Source organism: Muntiacus reevesi, chromosome 21 (genome assembly GCF_963930625.1).
Source record: "Muntiacus reevesi chromosome 21, mMunRee1.1, whole genome shotgun sequence".
NCBI classification, from domain to species: Eukaryota; Metazoa; Chordata; class Mammalia; order Artiodactyla; family Cervidae; genus Muntiacus; species Muntiacus reevesi.
Genome location: NC_089269.1, coordinates 29,025,484 through 29,046,688, shown reverse-complemented (window position 1 = coordinate 29,046,688; position 21,205 = coordinate 29,025,484). Strand labels below are relative to the sequence as shown.

Sequence of the window (21,205 nt, the reverse complement as noted above, 5' to 3'; positions counted from 1 at the left end):
GTGAAAAAAAAGGTTCTCATATAAATATATAAGGAATAAGAGGTACAACGGAAAAACTACAAAGAACACATGCCCACCCTGTTCTTCTAAGTAGTGAGACATAGTTCTAAAAATACCAAGCAAGATACAATCTTTGTTTATGACTTTGGTGGGTTATCCACCAAATAACAAGGAGACAAAGGATCAAGACTCACCTACCTTAAACACAAAAATTAGAAACTTTGATCAATCAGGTTGATTATTTTTATCCTAAGCATCAGACTATTTCTGGGATCCTCAGTGGGGCTGGAGGAGTTGGGTGTGGAATAGCTTTGTAAACAGGCAGACTTGAGTTTGTGCTGAGCTGAAGGAGATGGAAGAGAGTGGTCATGACTGCCGTTTATTGAACGTTCTGTACATTGTGAACCCTTTATATGTGTTATCTCTTATAATAATCAAAATAACCCAACACGTAGTAACTTTACATCTTTTGTACATGTATGGAAATTGAGGTGATATCTATTGAGTAACTATCAAGTGAATGAGAAACTAGTTTCAAGCCCAGGGATTCAACTCTTATCCTCGAACTAGAAGTTACCTGCTCTCCTTTCTCTTAATACTTTTTCTGCCAAAGATAAAAAGTGAAAGAGAGGGTGAAAGCACTTAGTTTTCAGGGATGCTCTTTTCTCTGTGTGTATATGTACGCATGACCTAGAAAACAGACACGATTTCACATTTAGCAATAGGGTATATATCTAGTTTACAGTTTCATCCCTTTCTGGCACTCAAAGTTATTGTTAAATTCCATAATTTTCTGAATTGGCTGATGCCGGTTAATTGATAGAAGAAAGCAGTTGAGACAAATTTCTAGTGATATCTCTATTGTTACATAGTCCTGCATGAATATTTGATACTCGTAACTGTTCCAGAAAGACATAGTTCAAGGGGTCAATACCATTTTTTTTTTTTAATATAGCCATTGACTGCCATAGGAATGACAGAAGTTACCTACGTTCCCCTAAAGTATCTTTTGCTCAAGCAGTACACATTTCTGCATCCAGCTGTGGTCCATTTAGGAAGAAACTTGATGTACTTAATTTGGAGCAGTAAAAAGTACTTCAATGAACAAATGAAAACCTTTATTTTTATAATTCATTAAGCTCTGGTAATCCCAGATATGGCTCATATGCTGCCAAGTTACTTTCTGCTCATATTTTGTGCATGAATTCATTTGTATTACAATAATACTGAAATTGATTACTATATTTCCATTAATTTTCTCCATGCTTGGTATTTTAAGATATGTTAGACATCTGGAAACCACTCACTATATGCAAAAAACAATTGTGCCATTCATTAGTTAAAAATTCTATAAAGCATATCCTTGTGAAAGATTTACAAGTATCCTCCAGATTGTAGTTGATTGATTTTTATAAGTTACTTTTGAGAGAAAACTGTTACTCTCCTGGATTAATTAAATTGAGTAAATTCTAATGGAAAAGTTTAGCCTGTATCCTTAGACACTGCATTTTTCCACTAAGACAGATTATGCAAAAGAGCATTATAAATGCACTAAAATCTGACATTTTAAAGAATTTGTTATGGCCCATTATTTCGTCTAACAATGAAAACGTGGAGGCAGCAAATGTGAATAAATCAATACACGTGCTTTTACCACTGCAACCGTGTTTTTGTGTGTATTCAGCTCTGCAACTAATGCATTGTGAAAGAAACAATATCATTTTGAGTGATTTATAAAAATGTTTTCCTGATCATATCATTTCATTGTTTATAGCTTTTAACAACTGTAACATACTGATTCTGGTGTTTTGAAAACAGAAATACATCTTCCCATCTGATGTACTCCATTTCTTCTGATATGCGGTGTGTCTGAATAAATATATTATTACTTCCAGGTGGGAAAGGTGGAAAAAAGAAGAAAAATAAAAACTCTTCTAAACCACAGAAAAACAATGGATCGACCTGGGCCAATGTTCCACTGCCTCCTCCCCCAGTCCAGCCTCTTCCGGGTACAGAGCTGGAACACTATGCAGTGGAACAGCAAGAAAATGGGTAAAAATGTTTCGTCTACCAACAAAATGACCAGGGCTATACTGCTGTCTCTTCTATGCATTCGTGTCTTGATGCTGTGTTCTCTTACTGTTTTCCCTGCCCCCTCGCCAGCCTTTCCTTGTCCCCCTCCCCTCCTATTGTTTGCTGCATCTATATATTTTTAGCTGATAAATACAACACGGCACATATTGAGGACCTCGAATCCTTGGCCGTCAAGTGCCTTAGATTGTCTGCAATCATGATAATGCAGCCTCCATTTATAATATTGCTTGTTAGTTTGAAAGCAAGTAACCCAGAGCTCTGTGAACTAAAGAGGCACTCCTGAGAAGGGCTGAAAAGGAAATTAAAATAACCTTCTTCATCATCCCTCGCATTTCTCTAATGACTTGATGTCTGGCCATAGCAGGGTGCCCATTGTTGAGCTCCATCACAATGGGATAATTGTGGGGATCTAGCCAGTGTGTAGAACTTGAATCATCAGCTTTGATGGGAATTTAGGGGCCAGAACAAGAAGAGAGGTTCAAGTCAATGCACACTCTGTAACAAACCTTTTTTAAGATAGAAAATTTACTTTAAGGGTCTTTAAATGGGACCAGTTTCCTCATTCTTTCCCAAACATCTCACAAGCATTAGTTTGTTTTCCTCTGTTGAAGTGTTAATTGATTTTAAGGTAGAAACATGTTGATACTCTTTACTAATTCTAAGTGCTCTGTCTTCCTCGCAGTTCCTAGGTCACCCATTACTTTTGAATGAAATTTAAAAGTATAGAATAGAGGCAGTTTTTTTCAAGTGTTCCTTTATTTAGACGTACTTAGACATTAAAATATGTTTATTTAAACAATAATTTTATTTCCTATCTTGTTTTACTTAAAGATCTTGTGCACATGCTTGTAATTTTTTCTCTATCTCCTTTTCTTGTTATACTACTATTGTCTTTGAGGTTTCCAGATTAATTTTCCTAACTAGAAATTTCTCTATCTCATTTCCTTCCTAAAAAAGATTCCATTTGCCTTTTTTCTCAGTTACATTATATATATATATATATATATATATATATATATATATATATACACACACACACATGTATATATATATATGCATTATATACACAGATAGATGGATATGTATATACCTAAGCTTTGTTGTTGTTGTTTAGAGTCTAAGTTGTGTCCAGCTGTTTTCTGCGGCCCCCGTGGACTGTAGCCCACTAGGCTTCTCTGTCCCTGGGACTTCCCAGACAAGAGTCCTGGAGTGCGCTGACACTTCCTTCTCCAACGGATCTTCTGACTCAGGGATGCAGCCTACATTCCTGCATCGGCAGGTGGATTCCTTACCACTGAGCCACCAGGGAAGCCCTTACATAATCAGACCTCCATATTTTTTCTCTGTATCTCTCTTTCCCTCCAAAAGGCTTCATTTGCTTCCCTGAGATTACAGTTCCCGTATAAGAGCATATCTTTTTTATTGTACTTGTTTTTAAAAGTTCACATCTGAAATAGGAAGTTAAAAGCATACCCTTTTTCTGACTATTTTAAGAGTAAAACTATACATGATTTTATGTAACATATATCAATAACAAATTATGTTAGTGTCACACAATTCCTGGGCAGGAGAGCAGGGAACAGAGATGTGCATTCCACAAGAAAATATTATTTACAGGGCTTATAAATATGCATTTTAAAGGCTGTAGTTATAAAATAATAAAATTGAACTTATAAACTGAGGAGAGAAAAGTAATGCTGTTAAACATTTATAAAGTCTTGAACTCAGATAACATAAAACTTGTAAGTAATTTGGTATCTTAATTAGTATATTTGAGATGACTTTGTCCATATCTTGTTATATTATTTACAGTTTTGTATTTTCTGATGTGAAAATCTTATAATGCTGAAAAAATATTTTTGAATATTTTCTACATTTATACTCTGTTATTCATGATATTAACATTGAGTAATTTACAGGAGAGCTTTTATGGAAATTTTTATATGTCTTGATTTGACTTATACATATTTAAAGTTTCCTTGAAATACAAACAACAAAACTTTAGAAGTCACCTTTCTGTTTTTAATCATTTTTATTTGACAATCAAGGATTCAGCAATTGTACTTCCTATGTTGCTATGTAAATTTTATTTTATTGTTTTAATATATCATAATAGAGAACTTACTCAACACACATTTTTTTTTCAAATATATAAGAACTATTAAGCCCAGTGCCAGGATGGAAAGCAGAAGAGATGAAAGAAACAAAAACACTTGTAGTGAGGTGGATGAACCTAAAGCCTCTTATACAAAGTGAAGTAAGTCAGAAAGAGAAGAACAGATATAGTATATTAATGCATATGTATGAAATCTAGCAAAATGGTACTTATGAGCCCAGTAGAGTATCCACTTATGGACACAGTAGGGGAAGATGAGGTTAGGATGAATTGAGAAAGTAGCCCTGACATGTGTACACTATCATGTGTGAAATAGTTAATGAGAAGTTGCTAAATAACACAGGGAGCCCAGCCTGGCATTCTGTGATGACATAACGGGGTCATATATAATTATGACTGATTCACATTTTTGTATGGCAAAAACCAACACAAAATTGTAAATCAGTTTTCTACCAATTTAAAAATAAAGAAATAAAAAGGAATATGAAAGAAAAGAAACAAAAACACAGTTAATAAGGAGGATCTGATCCCTGATTCAGAAAACTCACAGTAGTAGGAGACGGAAACCAAAAATCATACACATACAATTTTGTATGGGAAGCCCTAGCTAAGCACATGTGCAAAATAATAACTTGCATACAGAAAGAGATAATTGTGTATGCCACAGAAGGCTGGGGCAAGCCTATGGAAGCTGAGTTTCGAGATGAATCTTGAATCACTTATTCACAAATAGTAGTACCCAGAGTTGGATGGCTGTTGGATGCCAGGCTGTTAGCCAGAGGCAGAAAGGATAAAGACAGTGAGAAGTCCCTAACATGAGTGCTTCACTGGTGGCTCAGTGGTAAAGAATCTACCTGCCAAGAAGGAGACACGGGTTCAACCCCGGGTTTGGGAAGACCCCCTGGAGAAGGAAATGGCAACCCATTCCAATTTTCTTGCGGAGAATCCCATAGACAGAAGAATTTGGCAGAGCACAGTCCATGGGATTGCAAAAGAGTTGGACATGACTTAGCAAATAAACAACAACAAAATCCCTAACATAAAGTAGTCTCCACATCAGAATTGATTGCTAACCAATAGCTACAACAAAATGTTACTGATGTCAGCATTTTCTGTGCAGGTAGAGAGAAAATTCCCTAGCCAAAGGCAAAAAGTAGAAATAAAAGATGAAGGGGAAAAAAAGAATAGTCCCATTAGTGTTCCTTTAGTATTTCTCCAACTCCTTTGCAATCCAATCCTATTCTAGTTAAGGTTACCTCCCTTTCCTTTATTTTGCATTATTAAATAAGCTTCTCTATTGTAATCCTCTTCACATTGCATTCTAATTACTTGTCTATGTTTTTCTGCAGTTGGTAGCTCTTGTATGAGGTTTGTTGAGTTTGAAACAAATGCACAGGGTAGACGATAATCTGAGAAAGTGACGTGAGGCCAGTCGTGAAGTCTTGTATGTCCTACAGGAATCCTGATCTTTGGATATAGAAGGTGGATTGGAGGACATGAGGCCAAGGCAGGTAGAGAATGTAGGGGATATTGCAGCAGAATAGAAAATACCATGAAAATGGTAAGGAAATAAGGCAATGGCAGCAGGATGGAGAAAGAAGGATACATTTTGGAAATATATCTAGCCCAGGGTAATCACAGTCTTGAGAAGATTGTCTCTTTCTTTATTACAGTGTTTAATTTTGTTTCTGAGAACTTAGATATCATCAACTATCTTTCTTCCTCTCTTTCTCTCTTTTTTGCTGTGCTAGGTCTTGTTTGCTTTGCACAGACTTTCTCTAGTTGTAGCAAGTGGGGGCTACTCTTTGTGGCAATGCACACGCTTCTCTGAGAGGTGGCTTCTCTTGTTGGGGAACGTAATCTGCAAGTGCATGGGCTTCAGTAGTTGTCACGGCTGCACTCCAGAGCGCAGGCTCAGTCGCTGTGGCACACGGGCTGAGTTGCTCTGTGGCCTGTGGGTGGAATCTTCCAGGACCAGGGATCTAACCCATGTCCCCTGCCTGACAGGTGATTTCTTACCCACTGCGCCACCAGGGAAATCTAGATAGCATCAATTTTCTTTCTAAGCCTTTCTTGAGCCATTTTCCCTCCATAGTATTAAGTATCAAAAGTTATCAAATCACTGCCCAAATAGAAAATAATTGGTTAATTCAATACTATATCAACAGTGGTAAATGGTCTCTCATCAATATGCCTCTCTCAGCGAGGCAAAATGTATCCAGATGTAATTATTCTTAGCTATAAATATAATGCATTTTAATGCAATCATGGGGTAGTAGGCAGAATTCTATAGTAATTCAGTAGAAAACTGATGCTTTGTTTTGCTACAGCAATCAAAAATTGGCAGGCTTTTCTAGGTGGTGAACTTTATTGTATTTTTATTAGTAATTTGGTGTTTGTATCTGGCCTTTTCACAAGTTAGTTCACATGCAACATTGATTTGTTGTCATCCTGCTCATTATTCACCAGGCAAGACAGATAATATGATGCTTCATATTTCACTGACAGTAAGTCAAAGAACAAAAGCTTATCTAGGAAAGGTTGGCCAAAAGACCTTTGGATTGGTGTTAGAATCATTTGCACAGTCTTTTTATGTTATTGCAAGAAAAAGTTGAATTTCCATCACTCAAGTAAGATACACATCTATGAATGTGAAAGAAACTCTAAAAATAGAGCTAACAATGTTTGATTTTCATAAACATTCATAGAGTCATCTGTTAGTTTCTTGCCCTTCTTCAGAAACCACAGGAAACCTAAGTATCTGTTGTTCTGGAATGAATTAAGACACAAATACCTCAAAGGTGATACCCAGTTCTCCCTGTTGTATGATTTGCACCGAATTCCAAATTTCTTTCATCCGTTCTCTCATGTTTTTCACCTAGACTTTCTTGTATTCCCCATTCCCCTCTATTTTCCACTTCTTGCACAAACAACCGAGATGAATCCATGCTTTTTTCTTAGTTTTGCTTATGTTCCACAGGGGGACAGAATTTGCTCACTCCTGGTCTATTCATAGAATATCTTTGTAGAAAAGACTTGGGACAATTGATGATAAATGCTCATTCTTCAAGTTAAATAGAATAGCAATTAGAATATTTTTTAGTCATTTAGTGCATTATGCAATATAATTGTATAATGTTAAAAATCACATTTATATGGTTAGGCTCTCCTTTGAATAATAAAAAATGAGTGGAATAGAACTAATTGCAATTTTTCCTATGCTATCTGAACACATTTTATACATATATATACATGTATATACATACACACACACTTCCTTCTCATATATTCTATATGTATGTTCACTGCATATATGTGTTCCCTTTAAATTATTGGAAGGATGGCTTACTGCTTATGAAGAAGGGAAATTTTAGGAGATACTTGACTACTTCCATTTGAAAGATTGAATATGTAAATGTTCTTTGCTCACATGTATGACATTCCTGGCAATAGCCTATGTAAACAAGGAAAGTCCATGTACTCGTTTATAGAATAAAATTGTACTATTTTGTAACAAGATTTGTGGAATAAATTTAATTATAACTATTGATGAAATATAACAGGATGCACATTCCCTACTGGAAATGGGCAGTTTTTAAAAAATTAGGTTTCTTATACATGTATTTGTTTGAATTAATAATATAGCATTTCAGTTCAGTTCAGTCACTCAGTCCTGTCCAACTCTTTGCAACCCCATAGACTGCAGCACTCCAGACTTCCCTGTCTGTCCATCACCAACTCTCGGAGTCTAATCAAACTTCTGTCCATCACGCTGGTGATTCCATTGAACTGTCTCATCCTCTGTCATCCCCTTCTCCTCCTGCCTGCAATCTTTCCCAGCATCAGGGTATTTTCCAATAAGTCAGTTCTTCGTATCAGGTGGCCAAAGTATTGGAGTTTCAGCTTTAGCATCAGTCCTTCGAATGAATACTCAGGACTGTTTTCCTTTAGGCTGGACTGGTTGGATCTCCTTGCAGTCTAAGGGACTCTCAAGAGTCTTCTCCAACACCACGGTTAGAAATCATCAATTCTTTGGTGCTCAGCTTTCTTTATAGTCCAACTCTCACATCCATACATGACCACTGGAAACACCATAGCTTTGACTAGATGGATCTTTGTTTGCAAAGTAATGTCTCTGCTTTCTAATAGGCTATCTATGTTGGTCATAGCTTTTCTTCCAGGGAGCAAGCATCTTTTAATTTCAATGGCTGCAGTCACCATCTGCAGTGGTTTTGGAGCCCCCCCCTCACTGTTTCCATTGTTTCCCCATCTATTTGCCATGAAGTAATGGGACCGGGGAGAAGGCAATGGCACCCCACTCCAGTACTCTTGCCTGGAAAATCCCACGGACGGAGGAGTCTGGTAGGCCACAGTCCATGGGATCGCAAACAGTCGGACACGACTGAGCAACTTCACCTTTACTTTTCACTTTCATGCATTGGAAGAGGAAATGGCAACCCACTCCAGTGTTCTAGCCTGGAGAATCCCAGGGACGGGGGAGCCTGGTGGGCTGCCGTCTATGGGGTCGCACAGAGTCGGACACGACTGAAGCGACTTAGCAGCAGCAGCAGCAGCAGCAGCAGCAATGGGACCAGATGCCATGATCTTAGTTTTCTGAATGTTGAGCTTTAAGCCAACTTTTTCACTCTTCTCTTTCACTGTCATCAAGAGGCTCTTTCGTTCTTCTTCACTTTCTGCCATAAGGGTGGTGTCATCTGCATATCTGAGGTTATTGATATTTCTCCCAGCAATCTCGTTTCCAGCTTGTGCTTCATCCAGCCCGGCATTTCACGTGATGTACTCCGCATATAAGTTAAATAAGCAGGGTACTGGGATAGAAGGTTGTGAGAAGGTTGTGAAACTTTTACACCACAGATTCTCTTCTTTGAGTGAAATCTGTGATCTCCAGTATATGAAACATTTTTCTAAAATGCCATCATTTTAGAGCAATTTATTTTTTCAAGTCATATTGCTACTTATATAATCAAAGAAATGAGAATAGGAATATAACCAATGATACTTTCTAATATACAAAAATTATTATTTGTAACATGTTAAAGCGTGCCTGATACTAAAATATAAAAGACATTTCAGAAGAGATATCCCAATCACACTGTATAGGGCTTCTGAATGTCTTCAGTTTACAACTCATTGAGGTAGAAGGTTATTTAGGTGCCCTCAACAAGAGATGAAAACTGAACAGTCAGAATGTCATCACACTCTGTATAAAACTTATCAGTGATGGTCCATCACCCACAGGCAAAATTCCAAACTCTTTCTCAGGGCTGATGAAGCACTCTGTGATCTAGCACAACCCACCTCATCTGTAATCAACCTTCTTCACTTGCCAATCCTTACCAGTTTGAAAACTGAGTTCTTTGAATACTTTATATTTTCCCTTCCTCTGGGCCCACTCATGTGTTGCTTAGAATATCTCCATTTCTGATGATCAGCATAGCCCTGACCAACCCACCTACTGGTTTCAACCTCCCTGCTCTATTCCTTTAATACTTGGTATCTTTGATTATTTGCTTCTTATCAGCCTGCCTGACTGGATTGTATTCTCTATAAAAAGATCCAGTTACCTGACAGATGATGGTCAAACAAAAGGAAGATAAAATTCAGGAGTTTTACATAGACTTTATTGTTTAGATCTGTTTTAGTTTAGCAGTAAAACTGAGCAAAAAACTACATGATTTTCCGATTCGCTGTGTCCCCATACATTCACAGCCTTTGCCAGCATCAACATCTCCTACCAAAATGGTACGTTTGGTAAACTGATAGAACTATATTGCCACATAACTGTCACCCGACAGTCATGGTTTACGTTACAGTTCACGCTTGGTGTTGTACATTCTGTGTGCAGATGTACAAAGAACAGTTGGATGAAGCTATAACAGCGTGTATACCATCATTGCGGTATCGTGCAGCACAGATTCACTGTTGCAAAATCCTCTGTGCCCAGTCTGTTCATCGCTCCCTCCCCTTGACCTCTGGCAACCACTGATCTTTTCACTGTCTTCATAGTTTTGCTTTTTCTAAAATATCATATAGTTGGAATCATAAAGTATATAGTCTTTTCAGATTTACTTCTTTCACTTGATAATATGCATTTAAGTTTCTTCTATGTCTTACTGTGCATGGCTTGATAGTACATTTCTTTTTAGCACTGAATGATATTCCACTATCTGAATATGCCATGAGTTATATATTCATTCACCTCTTGAAAGATATCTTGGTTGCTTCCAGGTTTTCAGCAATTATAAATAAAGCATCCATGTATAGTTTCTTGATAAATGCATTTTCAAACAGGATAAGTAGAAAGACACTCAAGTAAAGCTCTTCAGAAATCATCTGGACATTTACAAGTTACTGGTTTGTAAGGGCCTTCAAGACTAGATATATACATTTGTAATATTCATTCTATTTTTGATTTCTTTAATGAAGATAATCTTGTATATGCTGGATACAGTAGTAGGTGCTGGAAATGCAAAGTTGAGAATTGCGAAGTTCTTGAGTTAGGATCTCACAGAATAGTGGGGGAGAAGAGACATGAAACAAATAATTTCAGTATGATATGGAGACTGCACAGCATCTGTATTATCAGGGTGTGATCAGTTCCTATGGTGGGGACAGAGAAGGCTCACAGAACTAAAGACATTTGAATTGAACCTTGAAGGAGAAGTAGGAACTCACAGTCAGATGATTTGAGAATAGTCATATACAGACCCAGAGATTTGAAAAAATTATCGACTAGGCTGGTGTTGGAAAATAATGGGAAATTAGCCTAAAATAATAGGCTCATGAGATGGGGAAGTGTCTTTTAATCCCCACTAATGAGTTTGAACTTTTCTTACATTAGCAATATCACTGAATAATTTAAGCATAGGTGTGATGTGAATGAAGATTTTAGAAATATAATCCAATTGCCTACATGGAAGATAGAATAGAAGGGATGAAGATGACATGCCAGGAACTAGGAAATCTAATGGACTGGTTCACATCAGAAGGAGACTGATTTTTGATCACAGGACTAGAGGTGAAGTGTAGAATATAGACTTGGGAGATATTTTAGAGGTTGACTTTACAGAACAGTTACATCTAATATTATTTTTATTAGATATAAAATAAGATTTCTTATTTTATCCTTGAGTCTTCTTTTTAAAGTACATTGAGATCTATCTGATTTATGAAAATAATAGCACTATGGGTAAGGTGTCAACAAAAATGGTACTGATTTTGTGTCACAATTAAAACATTTTGGGTTGATTTTCCATTCTCCTCAGTCAGAATCCCTAAAACACAGTGTACTTAAAAATTGTTATTTTTCTTTTTAGTATATATTTTATAGGATTAGGTTTTCAACTTCTGTTTTATAGATTTTAGATGTTGAGATACACAACATCAGCTTCTAATGAAAAAATTAAGAAAATTAGGGTAGTTGAAAGGTTATTGAATGCATTTTGTAGCACAAAGTCTTAATGATTGACATGTCACATGGAATGGAAGGTTGGCGTGGACCTAGACTAAGAATAAACAAAATTATCAAACTTCTTAGATAAATATTGGCATATGCTTTTGGTGCAGAAGGATGAACAAGAGAAGAAAGTAGTTAAATCTCCAAGCACTGAGTTCATTAATTGCCCGTAATTAGCAATTTGGTTTTTTTCCATGTGAATACCTTTGTTGGGAAATTATTGCCTTTTGTAACTGTGGGGTAACAATTAGCTAATAAGACCTTTTAAGAATAAATTGAGATTTTGAGATAACAGATGTACTTATGATTAGAAATTAAGATAATGTTTAATGATTTACTATAGGTGATTTACTATATTAGTGCCAACAACTAGAAATCAGGCAGAAGTAAACTGAGAGAACATCTTAGATGTTACTGTGGTTGCCATTCATTCCCAGTGTAACTATGTGTACGCCTATGTGTAATGCGTTTTCTTTTCTTCATTTAATTTCAGCTACGACAGTGATAGCTGGTGCCCACCATTACCAGTTCAAACTTATTTACACCAGGGTATGGAAGATGAACTGGAAGAAGATGATGATCGTGTCCCAACACCTCCTGTCCGAGGCGTGGCTTCTTCTCCTGCTATTTCCTTTGGACAGCAATCCACGGCAACTCTGACTCCCTCCCCACGGGAAGAGATGCAGCCCATGCTGCAAGCTCACCTGGATGAGTTGACAAGGGCCTATCAGTTCGATATAGCAAAGCAAACATGGTAATTGTCCTTATTAGTTCAGGGGACCCATGCTTTCAACACACAGATAAGGGAAAAGTTCTTGAACATCACATTCACTAGAGAGTCTCATTGAAATCTGCAGCTGGAGTTTGAAATGCTTTGGTACAACTCTGTAATCATCTAGATAAGGAAATTGACTGAATAAATGTTAAATAATTTGACCAAAGTCACACAACTGATTAGAGTGAACTGGAGCAAGAATTCAGGATCTGCTGAATTTCAGGCTCAAGTGCTTTTGGCTATGCCAGAATCTTTTCTAATGTACAGTTAGCTTCAATTAGCTTCTTCTTGAACTCACTTCCAGCATCATAATGAAGGATTCTTTTTAGAGTCTTCAAAGTGCCTTTGATTAATTCTGTATGTGGTTGTGAATATGTAAATGTAAGCTTCTGCAAATCACACATGGTCAGTGTCAGTTATTAAAAGACCTTTTCTGGGTTGAATTAAATGAGACAGAAAAAAACAACAATATTAGTACAGTAAATGCATCCCTAGAAAGCCGTTATAATACACTGTGTGTATCTGTTCAGTTATTCAGTCATGTCAGACTCTTTGCAGCCCCATGGACTGTAGCCCACCGGGCTCTTCTGTCCATGGAATTTTCCAGACAAGAGTGGAGTGGGTTGCCTTTTCCTACTCCAGAAGATCTTCCCAACCCAGAGATGGAACCCATGTCCCTTCTAGTCTCCTGCATTGGCAGGCAGATTCTTTATCACTTGCTCCACCTAGCAAGCCCTTAGGGTAATAATACCTTACAAATACAAATTCCCTGTTTTCCTAATAGATTTGCAAACTTTCATAAGATATAGATGACTGTCTACTTATGTATCCTATGAAAATACAAGAATAGTGAGGTCGACTCTCACAATTTTGTACAATTATTTTTTTCTTCCAAATTGTAATATATGAGTTTGACTCTTGAAAATGAAATCTCAGTGACATACCTCTGATTATTTGCAGACTCACTGATTTATGTCCTGTGTTTGAAGTTAAATTTTCACAAAACACCATTAGCTTCTTTTTCGATAGTTTTAGTTACTGAGATAAGCTGATAATGAGATAAATCTTATTCTCAGTGTTAACTATTTATTTCTAAATAGATAAATATCCAAAGAGATACTAAAACCTGGAATATCACTTAAAGCATATTACAAGCATAGGTTCTTAGAACCAGAGGTTCTTGAACATTTTCTCAATCATCAAATTTTTTTCAAAGGTCAAAGACAATTTGCTCTTTAAAAGTATTTTTCATCAGCCTGCTTTATAAAACACTATTAAAGCTGAAGCCAGCTCTTTTAAGAGCCAAAGAATTTCCTTCAAGTTAATTAAATGAAACCCTGAAGCTTAATCATTTAAAGCACAGATTCTAGCTCAGGGATTGTCAACTCTGCCTGCATTTTGGAATCGTCTGGAAAACCTGGATATATAGTCCCCACCCCTAGATATTCTGATTGCTTGCTCTGGCATTTGACTGGGGTCAGCCAAGGTTGGATCACGGCCACACCTTACTAGCTGTGTGACAACAGGCAATTTGCCTAACACTTCTGTGCTTCAGCCCTTCGTTTGTAAATGACAATGATAATTCATAATAACTGACTTATCCACAAACAGAGAGGGGTCCCTCCAAGACCACCCTCACTTCTGACATTATTTACAAGTTTGGAGAGTCCCCAAGATTACCCCCAGGTTTAAGAATTCACTAGCAGGAGCCACAGAACTCACTGAACACTATAATTTTCAAAGTTATAGTTTATTATAATGAAAAGATGTAAATTAAAATCAGCCAAGAGAAGAAATATACGCAGGAGAAAGCTAGGAAATTCCAAAGTCGGGTTGGTCCTTTTGCTCCTTTTCCAGTTTAGTCCTGGAAAGCATAATGTCCTAGCAACCCCGAGTGCCAGTATGGGTGGAGTACTGTCAACCAGGGACGTTCACACGAGCCTTGAGTTTCAAAGTCTTTACTGGGGGTCTGTCTCCCAGATGTGGTTGACTGCCTGCATGGCTGACCCAATTTCTGACCCTTCCTGAAGGTGGAGCTGATATTGTATGACTCCAAGTCCCCATCATAGGTCATATTGTTAGACTTTCTGGAAGAGCCTCCAGCCTCCAGGTAAACAAAGACATTTTATCAGACTCGACATTCTAGAGCTTAGAGATTACCTCTTAGGAGTTCAGGGCAGAGTTTCAGTTCTCTTTGGGCAAGGTCATATTCTTTATTTCACATCTTAGTTTTGGGAAGAACTAGTGAGTTTGCACTTGTGTGTATAGTACTTAGTATCTCGCCACTTCATAGCTGTTACCATGCTCAGAGGGCATGGGTTTTCACCTGAGTGGTTCACTGCTCAGCTGTCTAAGATGTCTTTCCACTCTTAGTGAGTGCTCCATAGGCACGTGCTGAAGGAGTGAACAGTCCACCTCCACCCGTCCCAGGAACCCACAGAGCTGACTCTGCCTCTCTCTCTGAGTGTACTTCCGTTCAGTCTAACCATGCCGCCAAACATCACACTGGCTCCCCACATCGGGGGTCCAAGGATCTCAGGGACAGAAGTTTCCATGTGCTCGCATAGCAGCTTACCCTACTGAAATGGCAGTGCCTCCATCTGGGCTGCACGGGGACATCACGGGAGGAATATTCCCAAATAACAATTCTGGGCTTCCCGTCCAAAGATTCTGTTCATATTGACCCATGAAGTATACAACACACTTATAAATATTACGTATCCTTAATTGCAGTAGTCTTTAATGCTTTTTTTTTTTGCCACGCCCCACGACTTGCAGGATCTTATCTTCCTGACCAGGGATTGAAGTCGGACCCTCAGCAGTGAAAATGCTGAGTCCAAACTGCTGAGACAGCAAGGACTTGCCACTGGTGGTCTTTTAAGCAATTTGTATCAAAGCCAAAAAAAAAAAAAAGTTGTCTAAACATATGCCATGTTCCCTCTTTAATGACAGTAACAAATAACAGGCTTGCTTTCCTTCAGCATTTTAAGGCTTAGAAGAAAACTCCTAAGTAGTCACAAAACAAGCCAACTGGACTTTAGGCTCCAGCTGTGCATTTTGTTAGCCATGTCCGTTGAAACTTAAGTCACTTAAATTTGAACCTCACTTTTCTAAATTCTGAAGGAGAGATGGTGATACAAATTCTGTCTACTTCACAAGGTTAGGATTAGAGTTACCCACTCGTTGCAGCTGGTTCGTTTGGCACACCTGATGTTCTAAATGCACAATGCTTAGGTGCCTTCTGCCTTTGAGGTATTTAAGACCTTGATGGGGCTTCCCAGGTGGCGCTAGTGGTAAAGAACCTGCCTGCCAATGCAGGAGACATAAAAGATGCGGGTTCAGTCCCTGGGTTGGGAAGATCCCCTGGGGGAGGGCATGACAACCCACTCCAGTATTCTTGCCTGGAGAATCCCATGGACAGAGGAGCCTGGCCGACTACAGTCCATAGGGATGTGCAGAGTCGGTTCAGACTGAGGCGACTTAAAGCAGCAGCCCCAGGGTAAAACAGATGCAAAAATAAGTAGCCAGGGTACAAAGTAGCCATGCCTCCCCTACACTGGATTAAAGTGGAGACAGCTGCCAGCCTGATTCCTGGAAGATCTTGCAGGAAGAAAGCCTGGGAGAGCAGGGAATGGGCAGGTTGGAGGGAGAGGGTGTTTGTGTTAGGTTTTCCTGTGATGTCTTTTCTTCAAAAGGGTCAGCAGGTGACATGGGTTACACAGGCTTAGTAGAACTTCTACAGGAAACCGGGAACATAATTATGTTCTTTTTGGACCAAAAAAAAAAAAAAAAAATCAGATTTAAATAGATATTTGTGACGAATATTCCTGTTCTCCTTTGTGTGATTTATTTGAACAAAAAATGCTGAGACTGTGCTTTTTCTCTGTGTATCATCCCATAAATACCCATAGAAGAATGTGTGGATCTGTATCGTTTGTTATAGTTTTGGCAAGTCATATATGCATAGCCCATTGTCTCTGCTGAAATGTAAAAACAGCACAGTAAGCGCCAAAATTAGTTAAAGGAAAGTGAGAAGACAAAATGAGTTACCATCGCATGCTGTTTAATTCTAATTACAATTTTGTGGAATGCTAATCCATCCTTTTTTGTTCTTCCCGTTTGAATCCCAGGCATGTTCAAAGCAATAATCAGCCTCCGCAGCCCCCAGTTCCACCATTAGGTTACATGTCTGGAGCCTTGATTTCCGATTTAGAAACAGATGTTCCAGACGATGATGCTGATGATGAAGAGGAAGCTTTAGAAATCCCCAGACCCCTGCGAGCGCTAGAGCAGACACCTGGATCCAGTACGGACAATCTAGAGAGCTCTGTGACAGGTAACTGAACTGATTGCGTAGGAATAACTGACCCATTTGTCACATGAAAAATGCCTCGAAAATCAGATACTTTCTTATGTAAGATTTATTCCACTCCATCTATTTTGGTGACATTTTTAATATGTTAATATTAAACACAGAATTCAAAAAGGATTTGGAAATACTTTTGCTTTGCTGCAAAATGATAAGAAAATTCATGAATTTTAAAAAGCTTTAAAGACATGAAAGAAAACTCAATTATATACAGGGCTTTCATGAAAAGTTCCTTCTACTGGGGAACCAAGTCTATTACATAAAAACCTTGACTTTTAGAAATGATATATTTTGTATATCAGGAGCAACGTAGGAAGAGAATGCAATCTTAAAACGCTTCTTAGTATTTCACTCTGTAAAATCATTCACTGATGAAAATAAGCAAGTCTTCAGAATAAGCCTCTTTAAGGTTGCACAAGGTATTATATTTGGAGTGGGGAGATGGAAAGCAAGATAAACTATAAATTTATGCATTTCATATTGTTGATCCAGTAATTGCTGCTCTCCCAAGAAATACAGTTATTTCTACAGTTTACTCTTTTGCCTTCCTCTGGCCCCCTTCACCAAGTGTAAGGCTGCAATTGGTATTCCCCTAGGATGATCCCAGGATTGCATCCTATTTCCAAGGATGTAAATTTATCAAATTGTATTGAAAAAAAATTTAAATCCTAGTGTTTTCACAGTGACTGTAGAGAAAAGTAAAAGTTCGGTCCTTTGAGTCAAGTAAATATCCATTCCTTGATAAACACACACAGGTGCATTTTACCTGGCTATAAAGACGTACCTGCTACAAATGTTTGCTTCTGTTTATCATTGGGTTCTTCAGTAAACCTACCCATTTCTGCATTTACCTTCATGACACCCTTCATTCTAGGAGACCTTTTCTCACAGTTCTATTTAATTTATTTTTACTCCAACAGCTTCTTAATTTGCACTGCATGTTACAGTTCAGAAAAACTGGCGGGAACTACTTTATGACAGTGATGAAGAAGCTTGAGTACCTACATGTTTCCCCTGCATGACTTCCTGAATTAAACAATGTAATGCACAAGCCTCCACTTTTCAGGTTTTCTTTTTTGCCTGTGGGCTGTCTGCTTGCCGAGCTAATTAAGATTTAAGAACGCCTGTGATTTGAAATCCAGATCCAACTGAAGGTGGCAGAGCAAAAGTTTAAATTGTTGAATGCAGAGAGCTAACTTATTAGTGCAATATTATGCTAAGCCCCTTTGCCTGAATTTCTAGCATAATCTCCTTCAGGGTAAAATTCTGCATATTTTTGCATATATCACTAATGATACTGAACTCTTCTCAGTTAGGAATGCAGTAAAAAAAACTGCAATGATAAAAGTCAGCCATAGCCTATGTAGTTCTTTTATTAAATATTATAATGTCAAAGTAGATAAATATATCTATAAATCAGGAGAATGTCATTTTGAACTTTTACATGCTCACTTACTAATATGTTTTGCTATCCAATGTCACTGTAGTTAAAAACAATCTGAATTTCTCCTTGAAGCTAGTATAACATTCATTTCAAATGAAGCTTTTATTGCTAAGAAAAAAATTTATTTTGCTACTTGAAGTCACTGTTTAATTACTGCCACATATAAAACCCTCAGTGTTTTTAAATATGTATTCATAATAAATTTATCCTATAAATAATGTTTCTCCTTAGTAAAAGAAGTTGAACTCTACAGCAAAGAAGACAAGTAGGAACTCTTTCTTCTTTCTTTCTTTTTTTTTGGCTTTACAATAACTTTGTGGGGAAGCTATGATCAAAGATTTAATCTGCTCTCTAACATGAAAATGTAACTTAAGTAAATATGTTAAAAATAAAAGTAAATTAAAAAAAAATGATGTGTGTGTACAGAAGAGTGTGTGTGTCTGAAAATCTAGATAGGGTTTGTGAATGTGTGTAAAGTGTGTGTGTGTGTCTATGTAGGAGTGTGTATATGAGCATAAATAGGATTGTGAGTGTAGCAGAGCAGGTGTGCACACATATACGTGTACACGGGGATGGCCCTGAGATGAATGTATGTACGGGTCAGATGCTATAGAAATCAGCATGCTAATGACTATTGCTCTAACGTGTTTATGTTTTCTTCAGACACTCAAGGCTAGCTTAATGGTGCTAAATGAGGTGGGCAATAAAACAGGAACTATTTCCATTGGGTTTTTATGTTTTTAAGATGGTAAGTGCCTACAGAGAGGATTCTGATTTTACCGTCAGTCACTCTGAGTTCTAAGTTTCTGTGTAGTGTGAGTAGATCATTTCTTTCATCTGAATTCTCTATTTTCATAAACATAATGACCATTTTTTATGGACTAGAACTAACAGTTATGTTCCAGTCTTTGCATGTTAAAGCCAACAGCATTGAAAGTCCGATGATAGCAGAGAGATGGGCTAGTAATTAGCCTCTATGTAAAATTATTTAGAATTTTGCTTCTGAAATACATTATATTCCAACAGCTGCCACATTAAGGAACATCAGTGGTTAGCCAGGCACAAAGCCTATGTTTGTCAAGAAATAAGTATGTTATTTTCAGATATTTTCTTAACAACTAATTTATTAGGGACTTTAAAAAGCTTGAAATAATGGTTCATGAATGGAAAAAGCCAAGAAGAGAGGAAAATGTCAGTAATTCTATAGCTCATAATTTTGGTGTCTTAGTCTGGCTGGTTTGTTTTAACAAAATAACATAGACTAGATGACTTAAACAGCAAATATTGGAAAGCTGGGAAGTCCAAGATCAAGAATCAGGCAGACTGGGTTTTTGGCGCGAGCCCTCTGCCTACAGGAAGCCATCTTCCCACTATGTCCTCACACGGCAGGAGAGCTTGCTAAGGTCACCATAATGACCTCACCCTCAGGACCTCATCTCAGCTTAAGTATCTCCCGAAGTCTCTGCCTCAAAATACCATAACATTATGGGTAAAAGCTTCAACATGAATTTTAGGGGAATGTTATCCTTCCGTTCATAATACTCAGGAATGGAAAATATATTTGAAAATCTGTTATTTATTTATTTCCACAGCAAATATTTATTGAAAATCTATTCCTTCCAACTGCTTGGCTAGAAATTTAGGTCTGATAATAATAGTAATAATAGCAACTTGCACATACACAGCCCTTAGTATATGCAGAGCACGCTTCTAAACAGTTGGTGGTTTTTGTTATGAGTGGCTTTGTGAGCTAAGAAACTTTCTTATATTTTTTGAGGGTTTTAAGTAAACAAGAAAAAAAACATATGAGGACGACAGCAAAGCCTAAAATATTTAGTGTCTAGGACATGACTGAGAGCCTAATACTTGACTTGAGTACGTTATAGAAACACTTTCCAGGTGGGGCTAGTGGTAAAGAACGTGCCTGCCAATGCAGGAGATGTAAAAGACATGGGTTCGATCCCTGGGTCAGGAAGATGCCCCAGAGGAAGGCATGGCAATCCACTCAGTATTCTTGCCTGGAGAATCCCCCAGATAGAGGAGCCTGGTGGGCTACAGTCCATGAGGTTGTACAGAGTCAGACACGACTGAAGCGTCTTAGCATGCACACACACCGTATAGAAAAAGTTCACTGATCCCTCTTCCAAGGTTTTAACATATATTAACTCATTTAATTGTTACAATTCTTTATTTATTCTCACTTTATAGATACGGAAACTGAGGCACAGAGGGGTTTAAAGACTTTTTTAAGCTCACCCACCTGATAAACGGCAGAAAAATATTCAAAATCAATCAGCTTTACTCTAAAAACAAATTATCATGATCTCTCCTCAGAAAATGCTCAACTTTTTCCCTAATCTTTGGATTTAGCATATTTAAGAGGAAAGTGATTTCCTGGTCTCCTCTCTCCCTTTCTGTGCATGTATACATATATGAATAAATATATATTTATGCAAATATAGCATATTATTTTATCTCTGGAAACAATTTTTACCCCCTATAAACTTGAGATCAAAAGTTATCATTTTTAGGTGTAACTTTTATTATTTGTTTTTCTCACATTTAGTTCTATATTCAGTTATACTGACTCATGCTAACAAAATTCAACTCTGTCACCACTTTTTGTAGGAAATCCCATTTTTATTCTTTTCTTTTAACTTATACACTCAGTTTAAACCTATTTGGTTTTAGTAAAGTAGAAAAATGTTTTGATTACAGCACATCACACTCTTTTTTTGCCTAGAAAGTAAACATACAGGATTGTTTCCGTCTTCAGGAATATGTTTGTCCTATTTCTGTCTAAATGCCAAACCCACCGCTTTGGGGTAGCAGGACAGGAGAAGCCTTTAATACTTTTTTTTTTTTTTCACTTCCATGGTGGGAGTCCAGGGTGAGTGTTCCCTGTATTTAATGACTCTACCATAGGAATA

General features: G+C 37.5%; 1 protein-coding gene across 7 annotated transcripts in view; it reads left to right on the top strand.

The window, feature by feature from the left end:
- ROBO2 (roundabout guidance receptor 2) overlaps positions 1-21,205 on the top strand; it is a 655,957-nt gene that overhangs the window by 614,288 nt on the left and 20,464 nt on the right. For all 7 annotated transcript variants that reach the window (XM_065913481.1, XM_065913477.1, XM_065913480.1 and 4 more), the window contains exons 22-24: positions 1,896-2,052; positions 12,181-12,441; positions 16,593-16,798. In XM_065913481.1, coding sequence (XP_065769553.1) covers positions 1,896-2,052; positions 12,181-12,441; positions 16,593-16,798 — 624 coding nt within the window. The remainder of the gene's footprint in view (positions 1-1,895; positions 2,053-12,180; positions 12,442-16,592; positions 16,799-21,205) is intronic.